Below are 20,601 nucleotides of genomic sequence, written 5' to 3'. Positions count from 1 at the left end.
GGATAACCTAAATCCGTGTTCCTGGGCCACGCCCATAGTTTCATATTTTGCTCCAGAATAAACTATTTCACTTTGAGGTGAGAGCAAAGTCTGTTGTTGTTTTGCATCAACACTTGTGAACAGAAAACAGTCAAGAGCACCAGGTATCCACTCTTTACAGCTGATTGATGCTGTTGCCATGGTTGCCCCCTCACCAGGGAGTACTGGGCTGTTTATTGCACCTGCAGTCATTTTGTCATAAGATTTTGTTTTATTTGGTTTTGATTTTGTCCCCCTGAGGGCCTGTCCTTCTATTAGCCACCCATGCTGCCTTAGTTCTACAGAATCCTGGGCCCAGCCCCTTGAGTTGCTGGAACTAACACTTTCTTACCTTGGCCATAAAGCAGGTGATGTCCAACCATGTCAGGCCTACAGAGTTAGCTGCACCTGGTGCGTGCTCACTGCAGTCCAGTGTTGACCTTTGGTTGTTGCTAGGTATTGTAATGCTAAGTGCGGGCCCCCAAGGTCTGTTTTCCCCAGAGATGAGAGCATCTACAGTAGACACAAATGACTGTATGTGACCTTGCCCTCAAGTTATTTCTGATTGGCAAATAAAGATGTCTACGGCTGATAGCTGAGCAGAATTGAGATAGGTGGAGCTTGGTGTTCCCAGCCTTGGAACCTGAGGAAGCCACCAGGAGAGGGAGAAGAAGGTGGAAGAAAAGAAAGACACTATGTGTTAGGAGCCAAGAAAGCATGGCCATGAGGGCTGGCCAGTTGGGGTTAAGAGCAGCCCAGATGAAACATAATGAGTAATAACTCGGGTTACAGATAGGAAAGTAGATTCTAATACCTTAGAGGGTAGATATCGCTGCCCAGCTCTAGTGCTGACTAAGGCTATTGTAAATAATATAAGTTGTGTGTCTTTTATCGGGGAACCGAATGACCCAAGGCCGGTAGAGGCTCCAGATTGCAATTAAATATTCTCTGCAACAGTCCAGCATGGAACAGGTAATTTTAAAGTGGGATCCTCCATGGAAGTACACATTTTCCTCTTTCTGCTTCTTCACTGACCAGGGGAATGACACACGTTTAAGGCCTTCTTGTTCAAGATGTCCTTTTAAAAATTGTAATTTTAAAATGTGTATGTATGCAGGTACCGGTAGGTATGTGTGCAGGTGCTCTTGGGGTCCAGAACAGAGTGTCTGATTTCCTGGGGCTGAGGTTACAGTTGGGAGCCACCCAACTTGGGTTCTCAGAACTGAAATCAGAGCCTCTTTAAGAGCTGCAAGCATTCTTAACCACTGAGCCATCTCTCAAGCCCCACAGTTGTAAGATCTTCTGACTACAAATAGTATCTCTAGTCATGGAATCAGTATTTATTATCAGTATATTTTAGGAGGTGTAAACTTCTAGATTTAAGTTTCCTTTCTTTTTTTTTTTTTCTTTTTCTTTCTTTTTTTTTTTTTTTTTTTTTGGTTTTTCGAGACAGGGTTTCTCTGTATAGCCCTGGCTGTCCTGGAACTCACTTTGTAGACCGGGCTGGCCTCGAACTCAGAAATCCGCCTGCCTCTGCCTCCCGAGTGCTGGTCCTTTCTTTAATTAAAAAAAAAAAATGGCATGATCTAGGTCCCCTGAACCAGTCTACCGTCACAGCTATTCAGGAGGCTGAGGCAGGATGACTGAAAGCTTAAGCCAGCCTGGCCTACAGAATGAGTTCAAGGCTAGCTAGGGCAATGTAGCAAGACTGCATATCTGAATAAAAAAAATACAGAAATCTCAGTGGTACACCACCTGCCTAGAATCCTCCAGGGAGGGGCTGGGGTCATGGCTCAGTGGTGGAGCCCCTGCCTAGAATCCCCCAGTGAGGGGCTGTGTGAGATCCTCATATCTCTCTCCAGAGTCCCTGACTAGAGAGCAGGTAGCCAGTGATCTGGGTTCCATCCTAGTCCAGTTCTTTGCTTACCTTGGGCATGTCTCTACCCTATGTAACTCTCAGTGTCTCTCCTCTCGCTGGGAATGATGAAAACATTCATGATGGGAAGAAGGCTCAATACGTAAAGTACTTGCTGTTCAAGCCTGAGGACCTGAGTTCAAGTCTAGCACCCACATAGAAAGCCAAGGGTGTGGTAGGTGGCGGCATGCCTGTTATTCCAGTTCTGAGCATGTGGAGACAACTGGTCAAGTCAGCAAGCCCCAGGCTAAAGAGACAAGGTGGACACAGTCCCAGGGATGACATTTGACATATAGCTTACCTCCACACATAGGTGCACACAAATGCACACACAGAGAATGAATGTATAGCATTTGGCACCACATATAGAGACCTCTTATTCTAGGCTATATCCATTTAAACCTTGGGTCTTCTATGGTGGATTTCAGCCTGTGTATGAAAGTGAGACTGGCCATGTTTTTGAGTAGTAACAGGGCAAGATGTCCCCTGTGTGCACACACACACACACACACACACACATACACACACACACACACACCCAAACATACACAAACACACAAAGAGAGGGAGAGAGAGAGAGAGAGAGAGAGAGAGATACAGATATACAGACAAGTAGAAATTTAAGAAGTCCTTTAAAAACTCAAGGAAAGCCCCATGTTAGTGGTGATCAAACAGGGATACTGCATGACCACCACATATAAAAATGTCTACTCTGGATCAGGTACAGGCAGTCATCTAGACATGATTTTTCAGTCCGTAGATGGGGAGCACAGGTTATCTGCAGACAGTACACCATTTATCCGAGGACTTGGTCTTAGAACAATCCTTGTAGTTGTCTAGCACAGTAGGGCCCCTCCCTCGAATAGAAGAGGATTTTTTGCTGCAGGGCTACCCTTAACCCCTGGCCCTTCTGTCTCTGAAACAGAACGAGAGGAATATTTATCTGGGACAGTCACTGTGTAGACTCAGTAGATAATATATGGAAACCACAATGTCATTTGTCCTTAACTGCAGGAAATCTGGGTTATTATTTTCTATCTCCAATCCACTTTCCACACTGAGCTATTACCGAGAGAAAACTCCTCAGCCTCCGGCTTCTGTTTGTACCTTCCTATTATTTTCCCTCCAATAAATGTGGCATCATTAGCGGGACCTGCACCCTGGTGTGCTGAACATAAAAATTAACACCCACACCTCACCCTGACACGCCAAAGAGACTCATTCACAGGACCTCGGCAGTCTCTTTCCTGAGCATCCTGGATGGGAGAGGCAGCTGTGGAATAGTTCTTGCATTTTCAGAGAATAATGATGGATGGTGTTCAGAGCTGAGAGCATTTCCGAGGATAAGGCTTCTTATGTAATTATGGTTGCGGCTGGATCAGAAGCATTAGCGAGTGGGATTTCAGCGAGCCAGGGTCAGGAGGCTGCGGTGTGTGTTTGCAAAGAATGAATGCGCTTACTCAAGAGGAGGAGGAGAACGTGGCTCGAGAGAAGCCCTGTTTTTAAGGTTATGGGTGAATTATGATAATAAGGGCATGGAAGAGAGCAGGGCCAAGCATGAGGGACATCGATCCGAAGGGAAGATTAAAATGTGTAATGAGAAGCTTGTGCGGGCTTCCCAATGCGCTTCCCACGCCTAGAAAATCAGCTGGAGGAACGATAGACAGACAGAGGACAGGGTAAGACAGGCAACGAGCCTCAAGCCTTGGAAGGGTTTCCACTCCTTGAAGTCTGACCCCGAGAGCTGGAACAGCTGTCTGGGTTTTGTCTTGACATTCAAGGCAAACCTTTTGTGGGCTGTACTGATGGCCGACAAGCAATGGTATTAGTCTTCCTGAGGAAGCTTGGGTCCCCAAAGCTAGGCCATCAGTGGGACACAGTGTTGTTAAGCTTTGATGACTATTTGGAGGCTATAAAGCCCCGCTCCCCCCAGAGAACCCAGAAGCGGTCTAAGGGTTCCTGAAAATCCCTGCTGTAGGTTTAAAGCTTATCTACTTGAGGCCTGGGAACACAGAAATGATACATCAGGGTTCTCAACAAAACAAATCAAAACAAAACAACAACAACAAGAAGCCATTCAAGGTCCTGGCTGTCTGGGGGTTCTTCTGATGGGTGGAGACAGGAGCAGAATCTAAGGTCTGAGTCTGGCGTGGCACAGTTTTGAAGAGTGTGTGCATGACGCCTACTTTAACGTATTCAAGGGTGTGTGGAGCAGTCTAGCAAGTTGGGAGCAGGTGGCTAGACTCAGGTAGTTCCACAAACCCCAAAGGAGGCTTCTAACTGTTCTGAGTTCTCTAGAGTAAAATATTTATCACACAAATAAGCAAGTGTTTTCTCCCTCCAGACTCTGGTGCTGTTTCACGCTGTTAATCTCTTTGAGAAATGCAAGAGCATGCTTCCATATAGACTGGGAAGGAGTGGGCTGCAGATGAGTCCACACTTAGAAGGCCGCCCTGGCAGCCTGGGCTCCTGGGAATATCCATTCCAGGTATTCAGGCAATCAGAGAGCTTCCTTTCCATCCCAGCAAGAGCCTGGGTCTTTAGGAACTGTTGGTCCTTCCCTACAGCCTCTGTGGTCTGATGTGTTGGCTGTAATAATATCCAGGTTACGGGGTCCCCCAGACAGCATCTGCTATCCACCAGATGTCATTACAACCCCCAAATGCTCAAAGGCCACACTGCCCACTTAACAGAGTTATTGCCACCTGACTTAGCATTTGTGTGTGATGGTTAATCTTGTCTTTGGAATCAACTAAGAGACATGCCTCTGAATGGAGGTTTGAGGGCATTTCCAGGAAGAATTAACCAAGGGGGGAGGGAGGACTCTTCCAGAGTAGGCAGTGCCTTCTAGCAGCCCAGATACAAAGAGACTGTAGGGGAAAGCTATGCTTTGCCTGCCTGCCTTTGCTCCTTGCTTTTAAGTGCATCTGCTCTTTTGTTGCTACCACCCTTCGCTGACATTGAAACCCAATTTGTTTAGAATTCCAACATGAACTGAGGACCAGTGGCCCTCCAGGAATCCTCCAGGCCTCAGGCACCAGACTGGGACTTCTGAAGTATCCAGACTCTGGGGCTGCCAGCTCCCTGGCTCTCAGCATCTCCAGCATGCAGATGGCCACTGTTGGATTCCCCAGCCTGTCTCTAGTAAATAGTCACCCCAGTTCTATTGTACTACAGATACTGTATTACAGCACTATAATACTGGTTAATGCAGGGTGCTTGAAGTAAATACCATCTACTTCTTCCCTATGTGTTTGTGATTTTCAGTGATGGTCCCACCTGGACTTCCCATCAAACTCAAAGGTCTCAGTTGAGAAAACAGTGCAGTGGGAAAGAGCACTTGCTGTGGCAGCAGGAGGACACGAGTTCAAATCTCCGGTACCCACAGAAAAAGTCAAGCATGGCTGGCTGTATGTGCATGACTGTAAGCCCAGCACTATGGGACACAGAGAAAGGAGGGTCACTAGAGGTTGCTAGCCATCAGCCTGGCTCCAGAGTTACTGGGAATAAAACAGAGAGTGGAACACCAGGATACTCAGGTTTCTCCTCTGGTCTCTGTGTGTGCACAGGTGCTTGTACTGGAAAACCCATGGATGGACAGACAGACAGACAGACAGACACACAAAACAAGAGTGGTGGGTGGAGAGCAGGGGAATCCAGTGCACCATCCGTATGCACAAAGTAAATTTATGACCTGATCTGACCTGGCCCAGGATCAAAGGCCCTCCAGCCAGAAGTGACAGGCTAGCAAATGTGGTAGGAACTCTGTTTACTGAGCACTGTCTCAGTTAGGTTTTCATTGATGGGAGTAGACACCATGACCAAGGCAACACATTTAAAGGAAAACATGTAATTGGGGCTGGCTTATAGTTGCAGAGGTTTAGACCATTACATCATGGCGGGAAGCATGGCAGCACGCAGGCGGACATGGGGCTGGAGGAACTGGGAGTGCTACATCTTAATCTGAGGGCATTCAGGAGGAGGCTCTCTTCTCCACTGGGCAGAGCTTGAGCTCTAGGAGACCTTAAAGACTGCCTACACAATGACATACTTCCTCCATTCCAACAAGGCCACACCCCCAATCATGTCACTTCTCCTGGGCCAAGCATATTCCAACCCCCACAAGCACTGACTGTGGCAGACATTTTTCTGAGTGTTTCATTGCATGTTAAGAGGGGCATAAATGGGGAAACTGAGGCCTGGGGACCTGAGTGCATTTTTTTTTTTATATGTACTCAGTAGATGGCAGGCTGAGGTCTGAGGCTAGGCAGTGATGCTTCTGGACTCTTCACCATCACCCACTTTGCTCTCTGCCTTGCTGTAATGCAGAGCCTAAGACTCTGGGAGAAATACCAATAGCACCCCGAGACTCTAGCCATGCAAACTGCAGCTTATAGCTGCCTCCTTTGCTATATAAGGAAATCTGTTTGAATGAAGAGCCTTGTAAATATGTGTGTTTCCTTTTTATTTATTTATTTTTCCAGACAGGGTCTCCCATAGCTCAGGCTAGCCTTGAACTCACTAACTAGCTGAGGCTAACCATTTACTTACTTTCAGATCCTCCTGCCTTCACATCCTGAGTCCTGGGATGACAGGCATGTGCCACCACCCAGTTCATCCAGGGTTTCACACATGAAAGTACTCTGTCATCTGAGCTACATTCCCAGCCCCACAGAGCAGTGGTTTTCAACATTCACAATGCTGTGACCCTTCAATATAGTTCCTCACTTTGTAGTGTCCCCCAACCATAAACTTATTTTGTTGCTACTTCATAACTGTCATTGTAATGTAAATATTTGTTATTCAGAATATCTGATGTGTGACCTCCAAAGAGGTGGAGACCCACAGGTTGAGAACTCTACTGCTGTAGAGTTTCCTTTGGGCACAATGTCTAGAGACAAGAATGGCTGCTCATCTTCCCCATGTGTGGCTCTCTAGAGGCTACACAGGTGACACTCCCAACAAGGACATGTGAGGGGTGCTGCCCTCACACCCTTCCATTTGTATAGCTGGTCACAGAACCTCACCATCCCAGGCCTGACGGATGTGACCTGGCATGGTACTGCTGACTAAATCGCACTTTATGGCACTTCTGTGATCAGCAAAACCAATGCTTCGAGACACATTGAAGAGCAAATGACAAAGATTTAGAAGTGAGCTGACAGTCCATCTGGACAGTGAGACGGTGGAGTTAGAGGTGTCCTCTCTGAGTGCAGAGAGGAGGGTGTCAGCCAGCTAGAGACACTTGGATGGTGGGTGGCATTCTTGCAGAAGAGCATGCTGCAGGTTGACCATCCCCACCAGAGCTCCTACTCAGAGTCCATCAGTGAGGGGCTGGGAGGTGGGGTCCACAGGTGGATCCTTTCTGAGGTGGACCATGAGCAATCAGGTGAAGTCACTTACACGCTAAGGCATTACCATGTTAGCCAGATCCTGGATGGTGGGTCTGTTGTAAATGTCGTCTTATTTAGTTATTTTTTTTAACTTTATTTTTCATGTGTGTGTGTGTGTGTGTGTATGTATGTGTGTGTATGTGTGTGTGTGGGTATGTATATACATGCACATGTGTCCATGCATGTCCGCAAGTGTACCTTGATGGTGTTATTCTTCAGGGTCTCTCAGTGGCTGGGAGCTCACTGTGTAGGCGATGGTGGCTGGACAGTGAGCCCTGCCATCCTCCTGTCTCTTCTCTTTGAAGCTAGTGTGTGGACTCCAAGTGTGCACCGCCAAGCCTAGCTTTTTTTTTTTTTTTTTTTTTAACGTGAATTTTGAGGATTACAGAGTAAACTACCTTGCAGGTCCTATAAAAGTCCTGTTCACTCTCATTCATGCCACCCCCCTACCATGTGACCTCAGCAGGGTCCTCACCAACAAGCAAGGCACTCCCCAGGTGCAGCCATTCCACCTTAGCCCTCCATCCCCAGAAACTGCATGCACCCCCTTTCCTGAATCACCTGCCTTTAATACTGCACTGAAAATGTCATCCTTCCTTGTGGGGTATGGGAAGCTGCCAATCCCACTAGACCCAGCCTCACTGTCCACATGGAGCACTAGGCTCATTTTAAAATCGCAGGGTCTAGCAGTTTACTGGTTGCAGAAGAACTGTGAACCTAGGGAGAGTAAACCTTTATTCTTTGCAAACTACACAGTCTCTGGCATTCAATTATAGCAGCAGCAGCAGCAGCAGCAGCAGCAGCAGCAGCAGCAGATAGGAGGAGGCTTCCTTGAGTTTTACAGAAGGACCCCAGGTATGAATCCGACCCTGTATATGCATGGGAGGCACTGATTAGCAATGCAGAGCTGTACCATCCATGTGTATACCAGGTCATATGTATAATAGCATGCAGTCCCAGAGCAGTGATACATGAAGGGAGAGGACTAGGGAGTTGACTGTGACTGGGGTCAGTAGGGCTGCAGATGAAAGCCAGAGGCTTGGGATGGGGTGGAGCTCAAGGCACCTACTTCTTCATAGAAAACAGTCTTTAGGCCTCTGGGACTCCAGGGGACAGACCAGAATTCTACTATTTTGCACCTCTGAAAATGTTACCTGTTTTGGTGTGGCCTTCTGGGGACAACTGGAGACAACTCACGGGGAATCGGGTATCCAGCTCTGTTTGTTTCATAATGCTCTGTGGTCTGTTGTCATGCCGAGGGCAGGATCTTCCTACAGCACGGTTTGCCTTTGCACTGGCCACCTGCTCTGAAGCCATTTCCCCAGCCCCAGCCTGAGCCTATGGTGCAGACTCCAGATGTGGCTCTTGACCTTTTCCAGTCAGAGCTCATTTCAATGGGGGTTTCGAAAGCTGCCACAGTTGTGGCTGCCAGCACCAGGAATCTCAAGGCCACCAGGTTCAGGAGATCTTTGCTAACAGCAATACTTGTATCTGGTGGCTCCATCCTACAATGGAAGGTCAGGGAGTGAAGATTGCCCCCCTGACCCCTTGAGTAGAGGACACAGGGCCACCCAGGCATATCCTAAAGATAGGCAAACATTCCACACAAACATGCCTTTTGGGACTCTGTCTCTGGGCTGCTAGAGATGCATGGGTTTTCAGGTATGTGTGTGTATGCATGAAAATGGACATGCATGTGTATGTGCACATATAGTTCTGAAGACAACCATAGGTGTGGTTCCTCCAGTGCTAACCACCTTGTTTTCGAAACAAATTCCTTTCATCTTTTGAGGCAGGGTCTCTCATTGGCCTGGAGGGCTATGATAGAGACATTACAATCTGGCAAGGCTGCCTGGCTAGTGAGCCCGTGGGATCCATCTTCATGATGCTGGGATTACAGGAATATGCTACCATGCCTGAAATTTCCTTTTCATGGGTTTTAGGGGATCCAACCGGGGTCCTCATGCTTGCATAGCAAACACTACTGATTGAGACATCTTCAAACCAAGTCTTAGACAGGCAAGATCAAAAGCAGTTGACAGCAGAGACGTTTGTCACCAGCCCATCATTTCAGATGAAGAATTTCACTGGAAATTTCCTACTAGCTCAGAGTTTCCTGTGAATGGAGACCAGGTGGATGGATATCACTGGTGACAGGTCTGCGACCATACTCTGCACCATATTCTGGGACCCTACTCTTGAAATGCTCATTTTTTCCATGTGTAACACTGTAGTGGTTTGAATACTTGGCCATGCATGGGGAGTGGCACTATTAGGAGGTGCGGTCTTGTTGGAGGAAGTGTGTCACAGTATAGGTGGGCTTTGGAGGGCTCCCATGCTCAAGCTCCACCCACTGAGTAAGAGAGACCCTCCTGGAAGTATGCAGAAGACAGTCTCCATGTCTTCCTGGATGCCTTTGGGATCAAGATGTAGAACTCTCTGCTCCTTCTCCAGCACCATGCCTGCCTTGATGCTGCTATGGTTCCTGTCTTGATGATAATGGACTGAACCTGGGACACTGTAAGCCAGTCCCAATTAAATGTTGTCCTTTATAAGAGTTGCCTTGGTCATGGTGTCTCTTCACAGCAAGGCAACCCTAAGACACACACTCTCTGGCACACACAGGCCACTTGCCCATGCTCTGGATCTGTCTCTACTCTCAGGCAGAAACCATCAGAGGTCCCTCCCTGCTCCCAGGGCTGTGGAAGTCCCCTGCCCCAAGACTCAGCTCCAAAGCAGCATTTCACCCACCCTAACCTCTATCCAAGGCTGGTTAGCAGGACAGTTAGTGACTGTGGATTGTATCGGTCGTCATGTGCAATACACCTCTAGCTATCTTCCTACAGGTCCCATGGGAGACCTGAGAGCGACTGGACCTCGCTCAGTCCTATGTTCCACCAGGGAAGGGTAACAAACATGGAGTTTTTAATTTGACTAAGTGAGAGTATAAATAAATGAAGGTATTGATGGTGCTTTAAAACACCATCTGCTGGCTTTCTGTCAATCTTATCAGAGCTTTGTCTCCCAGCAGCTTCTCCTGTCCAGGGGTCAGTTGCAGGCTTCATAGTGGGAGAAGATGCTTCCAAGAGCCAGGTAGCATCTGCTATGAAAAACTAGCCTGCCATTTCCTAAACAACGTTGGCACAGCCCAAAGTTGGGGGAGGCTGATTACAAATGGGCTCGCCTTGGACTGCAAACAGATGGAGGGAATTCTGGGTTAATACAATGTAAATTTCATTCCAGGAGAAAGCCTCGGTGCCCTGCTCGGGAACAAAGGAGGTCTAGGATGCTCGCTCGGTGTCCAGGAGATGCTGGCTGCTGCCGGCTTGATTTATGTCTACCCACCCAGAAAGAAGAGAGCAAATCTCCTGCCCTTTCTCTCTGCCATTCCTCACTGCCACCCCCTCCCCCACACACATACACAATGTTCCTTACCCAGAATCACACCATTGGGCTCCTCTGGGGGCTGCCACACAATCCGCACTGCAGTAAGTCTTACTTCGGGGAACACCAGCCGCACGGGGGGACCTGGGGCTGAAGGAAGGCAAAGTGAGACAGGAGTCACATAGGGTTCTGTGGACGGCCTCGTGCTCTGATGGCTGCTGTGGGTCTCCTAAATTGACTTACCTTTTAAAAAAATATTTGTTTGTTTATTTTGTGTAAAGATCTGTGATATATGCTGCATGTGTATAGCTGCCCATGGAGACCAGAAGAAGGTATTAGATCCGCTGGAGCTAGAGTTACCAGCAGTTATAAGCTGCCCAACATAGATGCTAAGAATTGAATACGGGTCCTCTGGAAGAACAGCCAGCATTCTTAACTGCTGAGTCATCTCTCTAGCCCCTTATTTTTTTATTTTATACCTGGCTTTTGATGTGGGTCTTAGGGGATTTGAACTTAGGTCCTGACACTCATTCAGTAGGCACTTTATGGAAGGTTAAGGTGTTTTATCTTTCCAGTTCATGTTTTCTTTCTTTTCTTTTTTTTTTTAAAGATTTATTTTATTTATATGACTACACTATAATTGTTTCCAGACACAGTAGCAGAAGGCTTCCATCTTTACAAATGGTTGTGAGCCACTATGTAGTTGTTGGAAATTGAACTCAGGACCTTTGGAAGAGCAGTCAGTGCTCTCAACCACTGACTCCAGCCCCCGAGCCCGTGTTTTCGGTGAAGGACTTCTGGACCCCCATTGGCTCCGTGTGCCTCCCTAATGACTTTGAAAAGCACACTTTAGTTTGAATCCTGACCATCTGACTTAGAAAACCATGCTCAGAAACTACGCTTACAGGTCATAAGAGAACAGCTCATGGCAACACTAGCCTGAGAGTCAGCTGTGACTTGGAAGTAAATGCTTTGTCAATACGAGGCCAGATTCCTTTGCTGGGTTTGATGTTTGTAGAACAGGTGTTTGGCAACTGTGATGGTCAATACTGACTGTCAACATGACGTGTTCTAGAATCACCTAGGAGACACACCTCTGGCCATGTCTGTGGAGGGCTTTCCAAATTGGGCTAACTGAGGTGGAAGACCCACTCGGAATGTGGGTGTCCCTATCCCATGGGATGGGGTCCTGGGTTGAATAAGAAGGAGAAAGCAAGCTGAGCACAGGCTGCGTCTCTCTCTGCTTCCTGCCTGCAGATGCAGTGTGACAGCTACCTCATGCTCTTGTCACCCTGTTCCCACTGCCACGTTGGACTGTGTACCCTCAAACTGTGAGCGAAGCAAACCTTTGCCCCTCACCTTACCTTTGTCAGGTATTTGGTTACAGCCACAACACAAGTAACCAATACAACAAGTTATCCTTTAGCCCCATCCCCACCCCCAACCACTGATGAAGCACCTGACAACCCTTTAATCCTTCCTGGCCTACACTTGCCTCACCCACCCCCCCACCCTGTCTTAGAAAATTAAGAGTGGATGCTCACAGATGTATATAATAATTCTTCTGTGTGGTTCAGTGCACCGATAATTTAAAATGCCGTTATGCCTTATGGAACGATTGAATAATAGGGTCTCAGCCCTCATAAAATATATTTGCTTAAACGGCTAGGCAAGTTAGTGTGTGGCCAGTGTGAGAAGAAGTTCTTGCTGGACTTAATCATGGATCGATTTCTGCGCATCAGCACGGAGCAAATCGATGTGGAAACGGAAAGTGGGGAACTGTCCATTCTGGGAGGGTGAATTTGGATGTGTGTAATGATACCCATACATGGGTGAGATAAATGCTCAAGGGAGGCCAGAGGCTTGAATGTCAGGACTAATTTATAACACCAATGTGACATAGCAATGACCTCCTGAGCTGTCCCTGAGGCTGAGTGGATTGTGTCAAAGTGAAGAGAGAAGATGTGTTTATATAAATAACACAACAATAAAAGAAAAAAAAATCACTGCCTGACTAGATGTGTCCTTAGAAGGAATAATGGCAGTGAACATTGAGACTGTTTCTGAAAGGTCTCTCCTTTCTTTTTTTTTAAGGACTAAATGGAAGCAAGGATCAGTACAACTTGCAGCTAACAAGGCCCAGTCACTATTTCCCCTGCACTTCTCTTCTACCTCTTGTCTTGGAGAAAGCTGAAGGAATCACACCACAGAAGCAGTGGTGGTTTCGACTGTCAATGTGACAGGATCCAGAATCACGTAAGAGACAGACCTCTGGTCATGTCCACGACAGATTTTCAAGATTTGGCTAACAGAAGTGGAAAGCCTCATCCTAAATGTGACAGACACTGTCTGTGGGCTGGGGTCACTGACTGAATAAGGTGAAAGTGAGCTGAACACCAGCGTTCACCTCTCTCTTGTTGCAATGTGAGCAGCTGCCTCCTTCCTGCCACCATGCCTTCCCCACCATGATGGGCTGTACCCTCAAACTGTAACCTTCCATCTGTCAAGCTACTACTCAGGCACTGGGTCACAGCAATGACAGAGGTAAGCAGTATAGAGCCAAGGCCAGATCCAGAGGCTGTGTGAATGAGGGAGACAGGGCTCTCTCCACGGAGTAAGTAGAACACGCTGCAGCTCATTATCCATTCCAAGAAGATGCTTAAACAACCACATTGTTGTTTCTATCCCATCAGACACTTCTGATCCCGAGGTGGGCGTTTAGGCAGATCAGGATTTTCCCCCTGACATATTCATTATGGCCTGTTAAATAACGAACGTGGGAAGGGGCTAACCTTTAAGTGTCTCACATCTGCAAAGTGGAAAAACATATTTACTGATGATTTAGACTTCCATAAAAACAAAGCCAGCAAGATGTGCTTGTTACTCAAACCTGGAAGCACCGGATCCTGGGGACCCCTGGGTGCTGTCAAACATGCTGCTTTCTGTGCAAAAACTTATAATTAACAATCTGAATGCAAATGGTGAGACCCACCATCTCCAGGAGGATGGGCACAGGGGTCCAGAGAGGAGTTTTATCTAGATCTGTAGAGCTGTTAATAAGTGGATGGACTCATGGTTCACAACCTAGCCAACCCTCAGTAGCCCCCACCCACAGCATAGTTAGCATTGAGATTCCGCATAGTCCATAATCAGGCTGTAAAAATCCTCTCCAGGCTCAAATTGGCCACATAAATGCCCAGTGACTGGAAACAATTTTTGTTGTGTTTCCATTAACTAGAAAAAAAAAGTGGTTGAAAATTTACATTAAAAGCAACCACAATCTGAATTGTTTGGACTGGAAAACTAAGCCAGAAGGCAGCATGACCAGCCATGCACTTACTGTCATCTTTGGTGCGCTCCAGGATGAGAGGTGAGCTGGGGACCCCATTCCCGATCCGTGTGAACGCCAGCACTTGGAGCTCATAGACCACGAACTTTCGCAGGCCAGCCAGCAGCGCAGACTGCGTGTGGTTCCCTCGTACCACGTGGCTTCTGGGCTCTGGGTCCAGGTCTTTGGCACAGTATAGAACCTGAAGCATCGCATGCAGATGGTTACAGCTCAGTGTGTGCTTGGAAGGGGACTCTCTGTGCACAGGGCACCAGCTCAGAACAGACTGGCAAGGACCACCCAGCCAACTGGGTTTTCTTCGTGAGGGCAGCTGTGCTAAAGAAGTTTTGGATCTCATTTCTAACCACTGGCATCAAGGGGGAAGATGGCTGTGAGGCAACTCTACTCCAGGAGACTGGCTGGAGTCAACAGCTCTGCCCGTCGCTCGGTGATTTGGCTGCCTGAGCACAATTTGGCAAGGGCTGAAGCTCTCAACTCTAGCCATGCCAAATGCTCCCACTGAAGCATGGGCTTGCTACTGGGCACAGACCTCTTGCTTCCTATAAACAGAGCTTGTGGCTCCAAGAAGTCCCTTGATTCAAAAAACTTGGGGTTCCTGCTCAAGCAGGTCTGCTCTTCCCCACATACACCCAAAACTCGCCCCTAACAGGGATGGCCTGAGCTGGCTTCTCTAGGACCTCCTCCTATTTCTCTCCTTGGTCTTCTTTCTACGTTCATCCCTTATGAACTCTCTCCAAGGTAAGTGATCCAAGAGCCAAAAAAGAGAGGGCCACTGGGGAGACAACTGAAAACAGCCCAGGAACCATTTCACTATGGGAGCCAGGAGAGTGGCATGGAGCTTTGTCCACCGAACCTGCTAACAGGACTGCCATGTAACAGGAGACTGCCAGTGTCGTGTCTTTGTGGTATACACCTACCACAGATCCAGAAGGGAGCCATTAGAATATTTGCAGAGATGGAATGCATATGAGCACAGGTTAGAAGAAAAGCAATGGGGATTTAATGACAGAAAGGCAGCTGGGTTTAGTGGGTAAGCTTGTCATCCCAGCATTTTGAAAGACCAGGCTGGAAGACTGCTATGAATTCAAGGTCAGCTGGTGTTACATAGTGAGTTCCAGGCTAACCTGAGCTACAGTGTGAGATCCTGTCTGAAAGTTAATAGTTGCCCCCTCCTAGTCCCCAAAGCAGGAAAAAAAGTTACTGAAAGACAAGAGAAGGGAACGCTTAGAATCCACTGATGATATGTCGAAGGGACTTTCTTATTTTACTAGGGATTGAACCCAGGGGCTCATGAATACGGAACAAGCAATTGGTCACTAAACCCCACCCCAGCCCCTCACTGGGGGATTCTAGGCAGGTGCTCTACCACTGAGCCACACCCCCAGCCCCTCACTGGGGGATTCTAGGCAGGGGCTCTACCACTGAGCCACGCCCCAGTCCCTCACTGGGGGATTCTAGGCAGGGGCTCTACCACTGAGCCACGCCCCCAGCCCCTCACTGGGGGATTCTAGGCAGGGGCTCTACCTCTGAGCCACGCCCCCAGCCCCCTCACTGAGGGATTCTAGGCAGGGGCTCTACCACTGAGCCACGCCCCCAGCCCCTCCCTGGGGGATTCTAGGCAGGGGCTCTACCACTGAGCCACGCCCCCAGCCCCTCCCTGGGGGATTCTAGGCCAGTGCTCTATTGCTCCAGTCCAGCCAATCATCCCATGAGAGCAGTATAGCATTAGTGACCAGATGCAGAGAAGCTTACTGTGTCACTTGGGAGACTAGAGTTATAGACAGAGCAAGGGAACTCTATTGGTCACCTTTGACAGAGGAGAAAGAAATAGGAGATTTTAAAGAATCTAGGGAGCAGCTTAGAGGATGGGACCCAGAGAAGCTAGGAAGGTCCAACTCCAGCAGAAGTCAGTCCTGCCTAGGCCCACCACAAATCAGCACTCTGAAGTAGCAGGGGCCACTTCTCATACAGCCCCCAATTTCTCACAGCAACTCTGAGAAGTGATCACCACAGTCATGCTTTTTCACAAAGCCGGAGGCAGAAGCTGCATCCATCATGGTCCAAGGGCCCAGGGTGCCTCAGCTGGGACCTGGCTTGCTGGTCAGGGTCCTGCTTGTATTTGCCTCCTGACTGATGGCCAGAAAACACTTCTCCTAGCCTGTCTTTCCCAGACAAGACAGCTAATAAAGTTAGGAATCTTTTTTTCCTCGAGTGACAGATCTGTGGCACTTTACTACCAGCCCCAAAGGTGAGCAAAGTCACCATAAACACGCACCTTGTAGCCTAGGATGAGCCCATTCTGGTCCTGCTCAGGAACTGAAGCCCAAGTCAGTAGGATCTGGGTGGAGCTGACAGCCTCTGCAGACACATTTTCAGGAGCTGCTGAAGGAACTGCAAAAGAACATGCCACACAATGACCCTGTATTAGTGTCAACTGTCTCTTGCCTTCTATGAACAGAGGGCCATTTACACTCATACGTGCGAGTTGTGTGTGACACACACGCACACATACATATCATACACATGTAAATGCATGTGCATATACACACCATACTCATGCACCCCTGCACACATGTACAACACATGCATGTATCTCTCTCTCTCTCTCTCTCTCTCTCTCTCTCTCTCTCTCCCTCTCTCTCTCTCTCTCTCTCTCTCTCACACACACACACACACACATACACACACACACACCACTCAATCTGTCCTTGAAACAGCAGTGATTCTGAGAGTTCAGGGTAGATCAGATGAGCCTGCAGGTGCACAGTACATATGTAAATCTCTTTAATATGAGCAACAAATTCCATAATTCCTGGGTATTTAGAACTCAATTCTACCTGAGTCTGGCCAGCAAGAAAATGCTCTCCGTCTGTTTTGGATAATAATAGCTGCAGGCTTTTACCTTGAATTGGAATTCCTCAATTTCAGATGGATTCTAGCTCACTAGCTAAACATGGAGGTCCATGAGGGTTGGACACAGGAGGTGGGCAGTGGTGGGGTGGGGTGGTGAACAGAGGGATGGACCTCAGGGATTATGTTGCTGCATATGAGGGGAGGGCCAGGGGAGCCTGGCCTACTACCCATGTATGCCTTAGATTGCTAATTGTGTTTAATTTCACATGATCAGTAGAAGCAGGGGTATCCACTCCTTTCTGCAGATAAACAGAGAACTGAGTTGGATCTACTTGGTTGTTTGTCTCTTCTGTGTTTTCAGTACTGGGGATAGATCCTGGGGGCTCACACATGCTCGGCAAGAACTCTACTATTGGGTCGCAGCCCTGGGCCTGGAAATGTAAGGCTAAGGAAAACTTTATTTCATTCTATTTATTGTGGTGTGTGTGGTGTGTGGTGTGTGGTGTGGTGTGTGTGTGTGTGTGTGTGTGTGTGTGTAAGTATGCATGCAATCCATGTGTATGTATCTTGTGTAAATGTGTATGTGTGTCTGTGGGTTTGTAGGTATGCATCTCTCTCTGTCTCTCTGTCTCTCTCTGTATGTGTGTACACTTCAGTGCATATGCAGACATGCATACAGAGACCAGAGGTCAACCCTGAGTTCTATTCCTTAGATACTTTAGGTCTTGAAACAAGGTCTGTCAATGGCCTGGGGCTCACAGATTAGGCTAGGTTAACTGGCCAGTTGGCCAATGAGCCCCATCCACCTGTCTCTACCTCCCCAGCTCTGGAATTACAAGCATGAACTACATCTAGCTGTCAACATGGGGTTTGCGGTTCTGACTCAGGTCCTTATGCTTACAAGCACTTTACTGATGGAGCCATCATCCCAGAGTTAATATATATCTGATCATGAGATGGTACTTGCTATATACCAATCTGGCCTGCAACTCCCTATGTAGCCCAGGCTGGCCTCAAACATCCCTCCCCCTTTCTCATTCTATTTCATTTAAATGACTGTTTTGTTATGGAATTGCCTAGGAGGCAGTCCTTGCAGTTTTTGACCTGTGTGTATGTAACACAATTCTCTTACATTTAGGCAATTTTGTCTCAGTTAGTTTTCTTTGCTGGAACCAGATGTCTTGATATGTGTGTGCCAAGAATCAGATACAATGTAATATAGACAGCAACAAAACTTTACAGACAAGTATTTTATATTCTGTCTAATCTGTGGCCTGTGGGACACATGTATCCTATAATAAATATGAATATAGTCCAACACATGTAGATGGCAATAGCATATCCCAATGTCAAAATGTTGGACACTCTTATAAATTTTCAATTTTTTGTTTATGGACCCATTAACATGTCAAAGCCTGTCCACACAGGAAAGGATGGATCCAGGAGAGTACTTAATTGATCATTAGATGTATTCTTTAGGGAGTAGCTAAACAGAGCAGAAGGCTCCCCTGGACTTGGGCCTAAAGGACACACCTTGTCCCAGGACTTCCAGGCTGAAGAAGGAGGGCACATTTCAAGGCCATAGTATCTCTGCTGTATGACAGGGCTTGACCATATGTCTCTGCAGTGCTGTGTGGGGTAGGCAAGAAAGCTTTGCGGACACTACAGGCATGCAAGGACAGTGCTACAGGAAGATCACAGAGATGCAAGCATGAGCCAAGAAAGCAGCAGAGGCCGTGGATCTGCTAAGGAAGATCCAGGACAGCCCCCCAGCCCCCGTAGGGTGCAGGCCCCTAGACACCTAGTCCCGAACTCAGGCTTCCACAGCTATGAGAAACATGCTCATTACTCAAGCTGCCATCTGGGAGGCACTGCCACAAGATTATACAGTTTTTCTATTTTCACATCTGTTTATGTGTACACATGTGCACGAGTATGTTTCCATTTGTACATGTGTGTGTGTATATAAGCTGGAGACCAACTTTGGGTAGTACTCCCCAGGACATGTCCATCTTGTTGTATCTGAGGTGGGTTCTCTCACTTTTACCTGGGGCTTGATGGCTTAACTAGGTGGACTGGACAGTGAGGCCCAGGGAACCTCTCATATCCATCTCCCTATCACTGGATTTACAGGCACACACTGCCATGTCTGGCATTTTTATCTCAGTTCTGGAGTTTGAACTTGGGTCCTTAAGCTGCCAAAGCAAACACTTTACCACATGAGCTGTCTCCCCAATAAAAATTTTCACACAAATTAGCATTACTCATAAAGGCCCTAGACAATTGTTGAGCTTGACTAGGAGGAGTTTATAGCCAGCAGTGTATATTATAAGAGAAGTGGGAAGGGAGGAAGGGAGATGCCATTCAAGTCATAGTCTAACAGAGCAAGCTGTTGGATGACATTGGGTCTGGGTCTGGGGTGGCAACCACAGTTGACCCTTTCTCCAGCCACAGGAATCTTTCTGGAGGAAAAGTCATGGTAGAAGTCACTATGCATCCACCCCGAGAATGGCTAGCTTTCTGTCCAGCACCACAGACACGGCCTCTTACCCTTCCCTCCTACATACCTCATACCTGATCCTAGATACCCTCTCCTAATCACTCAGCCTTAGATCCCTGACCAGGATGGGTCTGTGATGCCCCAAATAAGAACACTATATGCATACACCTCTGAGGATGGAGCTCAGTGAGCCTACTGATGTTTGAAAGGGCAATAATTGGCAGTCAGCATGACTAGAAGATGAAACTTCTCCCTAGACATGGCAGTTGAAAGTCATGCTTTTACTTATTCATCTAGTGAGATGACACAGATGTGTATGAGGGCACACATGTCACAGGCAAGGACCACTGCCTTATAATGTGATCATTCCATCCTAACAATGAGGGAGCATGTTGGTTTCTATTGATGTGATAAAATATCCCAATAAAAGCAACTTAAGGGAGGAAGAATTGGTTTTGGCTCACAGTTTGAGGGTACACAGTCCATGACAATGGGGCAGGCAATGGCGGTAGGAGCATGAGGCAGCCCCTCGCATGGCATCCATAGTCAGGAAGCTGAGAGATCCTGGTACTCGGTTCACTTTCTCCTTTTTATTCAGTCTAGGACCCTAGCCTAGGGAATGGTGCCGCCCACACTCAGGGTGTGTCTTCCCACTGCAGTTAACTTAATCTAGATAATCCCTCACAGGTATACCCAGTGGCTTGCCTCCTAAGTGATTCTAGATCAAATTGATAATATAGACAGTTACAGGGAGCTAGATCAATTGGGTGATGGAGCTATTGATATTTTCAAGTTGGAAGAAGGGAAGGGAAAGCCATAGGAACTCCCACCTAAGATCCAGCCATTACTCTCTCCTACCTTTCCTCAACTGCAAGGCATCATGGGAGATGCGAGGTTATATTGGAAGTTGAAAGCTGACTGAAACAGGGACTCTGTTGAAGTCATCATCCATGATGGGGTGGGCACTTGTGGCAACACAGCTACTTTGGGTCACCCATGATTCTCTCAGTGACCCTTCACTGGTGCTGTAAGGAAACCCATTAATCTCACTGGTTCCCTAAGGTGGCCTTGGGTAATCGTCACTTTGGTGTATGGTTGGTGCACTAACTGGGGTGAGCAGCCATTTGTTCAGGTTTCCCTAAAAAATGTTAGTGCAACAGTCATTGATGACTCGACTGACTTCTCAGAG

At 47.6% G+C, this 20,601-nt stretch overlaps 1 protein-coding gene across 2 annotated transcripts in view; it reads right to left on the bottom strand.

Moving 5' to 3' along the window:
• Sdk1 (sidekick cell adhesion molecule 1) overlaps positions 1 to 20,601 on the bottom strand; it is a 974,090-nt gene that overhangs the window by 104,613 nt on the left and 848,876 nt on the right. For both annotated transcript variants that reach the window (XM_006504712.1, NM_177879.5), the window contains 3 exons: positions 16,335 to 16,450; positions 14,051 to 14,240; positions 10,762 to 10,860 (listed from right to left, as the gene is read on the bottom strand). In XM_006504712.1, coding sequence (XP_006504775.1) covers positions 10,762 to 10,860; positions 14,051 to 14,240; positions 16,335 to 16,450 — 405 coding nt within the window. The remainder of the gene's footprint in view (positions 1 to 10,761; positions 10,861 to 14,050; positions 14,241 to 16,334; positions 16,451 to 20,601) is intronic.

This window comes from Mus musculus, chromosome 5, assembly GCF_000001635.26.
Source record: "Mus musculus strain C57BL/6J chromosome 5, GRCm38.p6 C57BL/6J".
Classification (NCBI taxonomy): Eukaryota; Metazoa; Chordata; class Mammalia; order Rodentia; family Muridae; genus Mus; species Mus musculus.
Note: the sequence above shows the minus strand (reverse complement) of the source record. Positions and strands in the feature narration are given on the sequence as shown.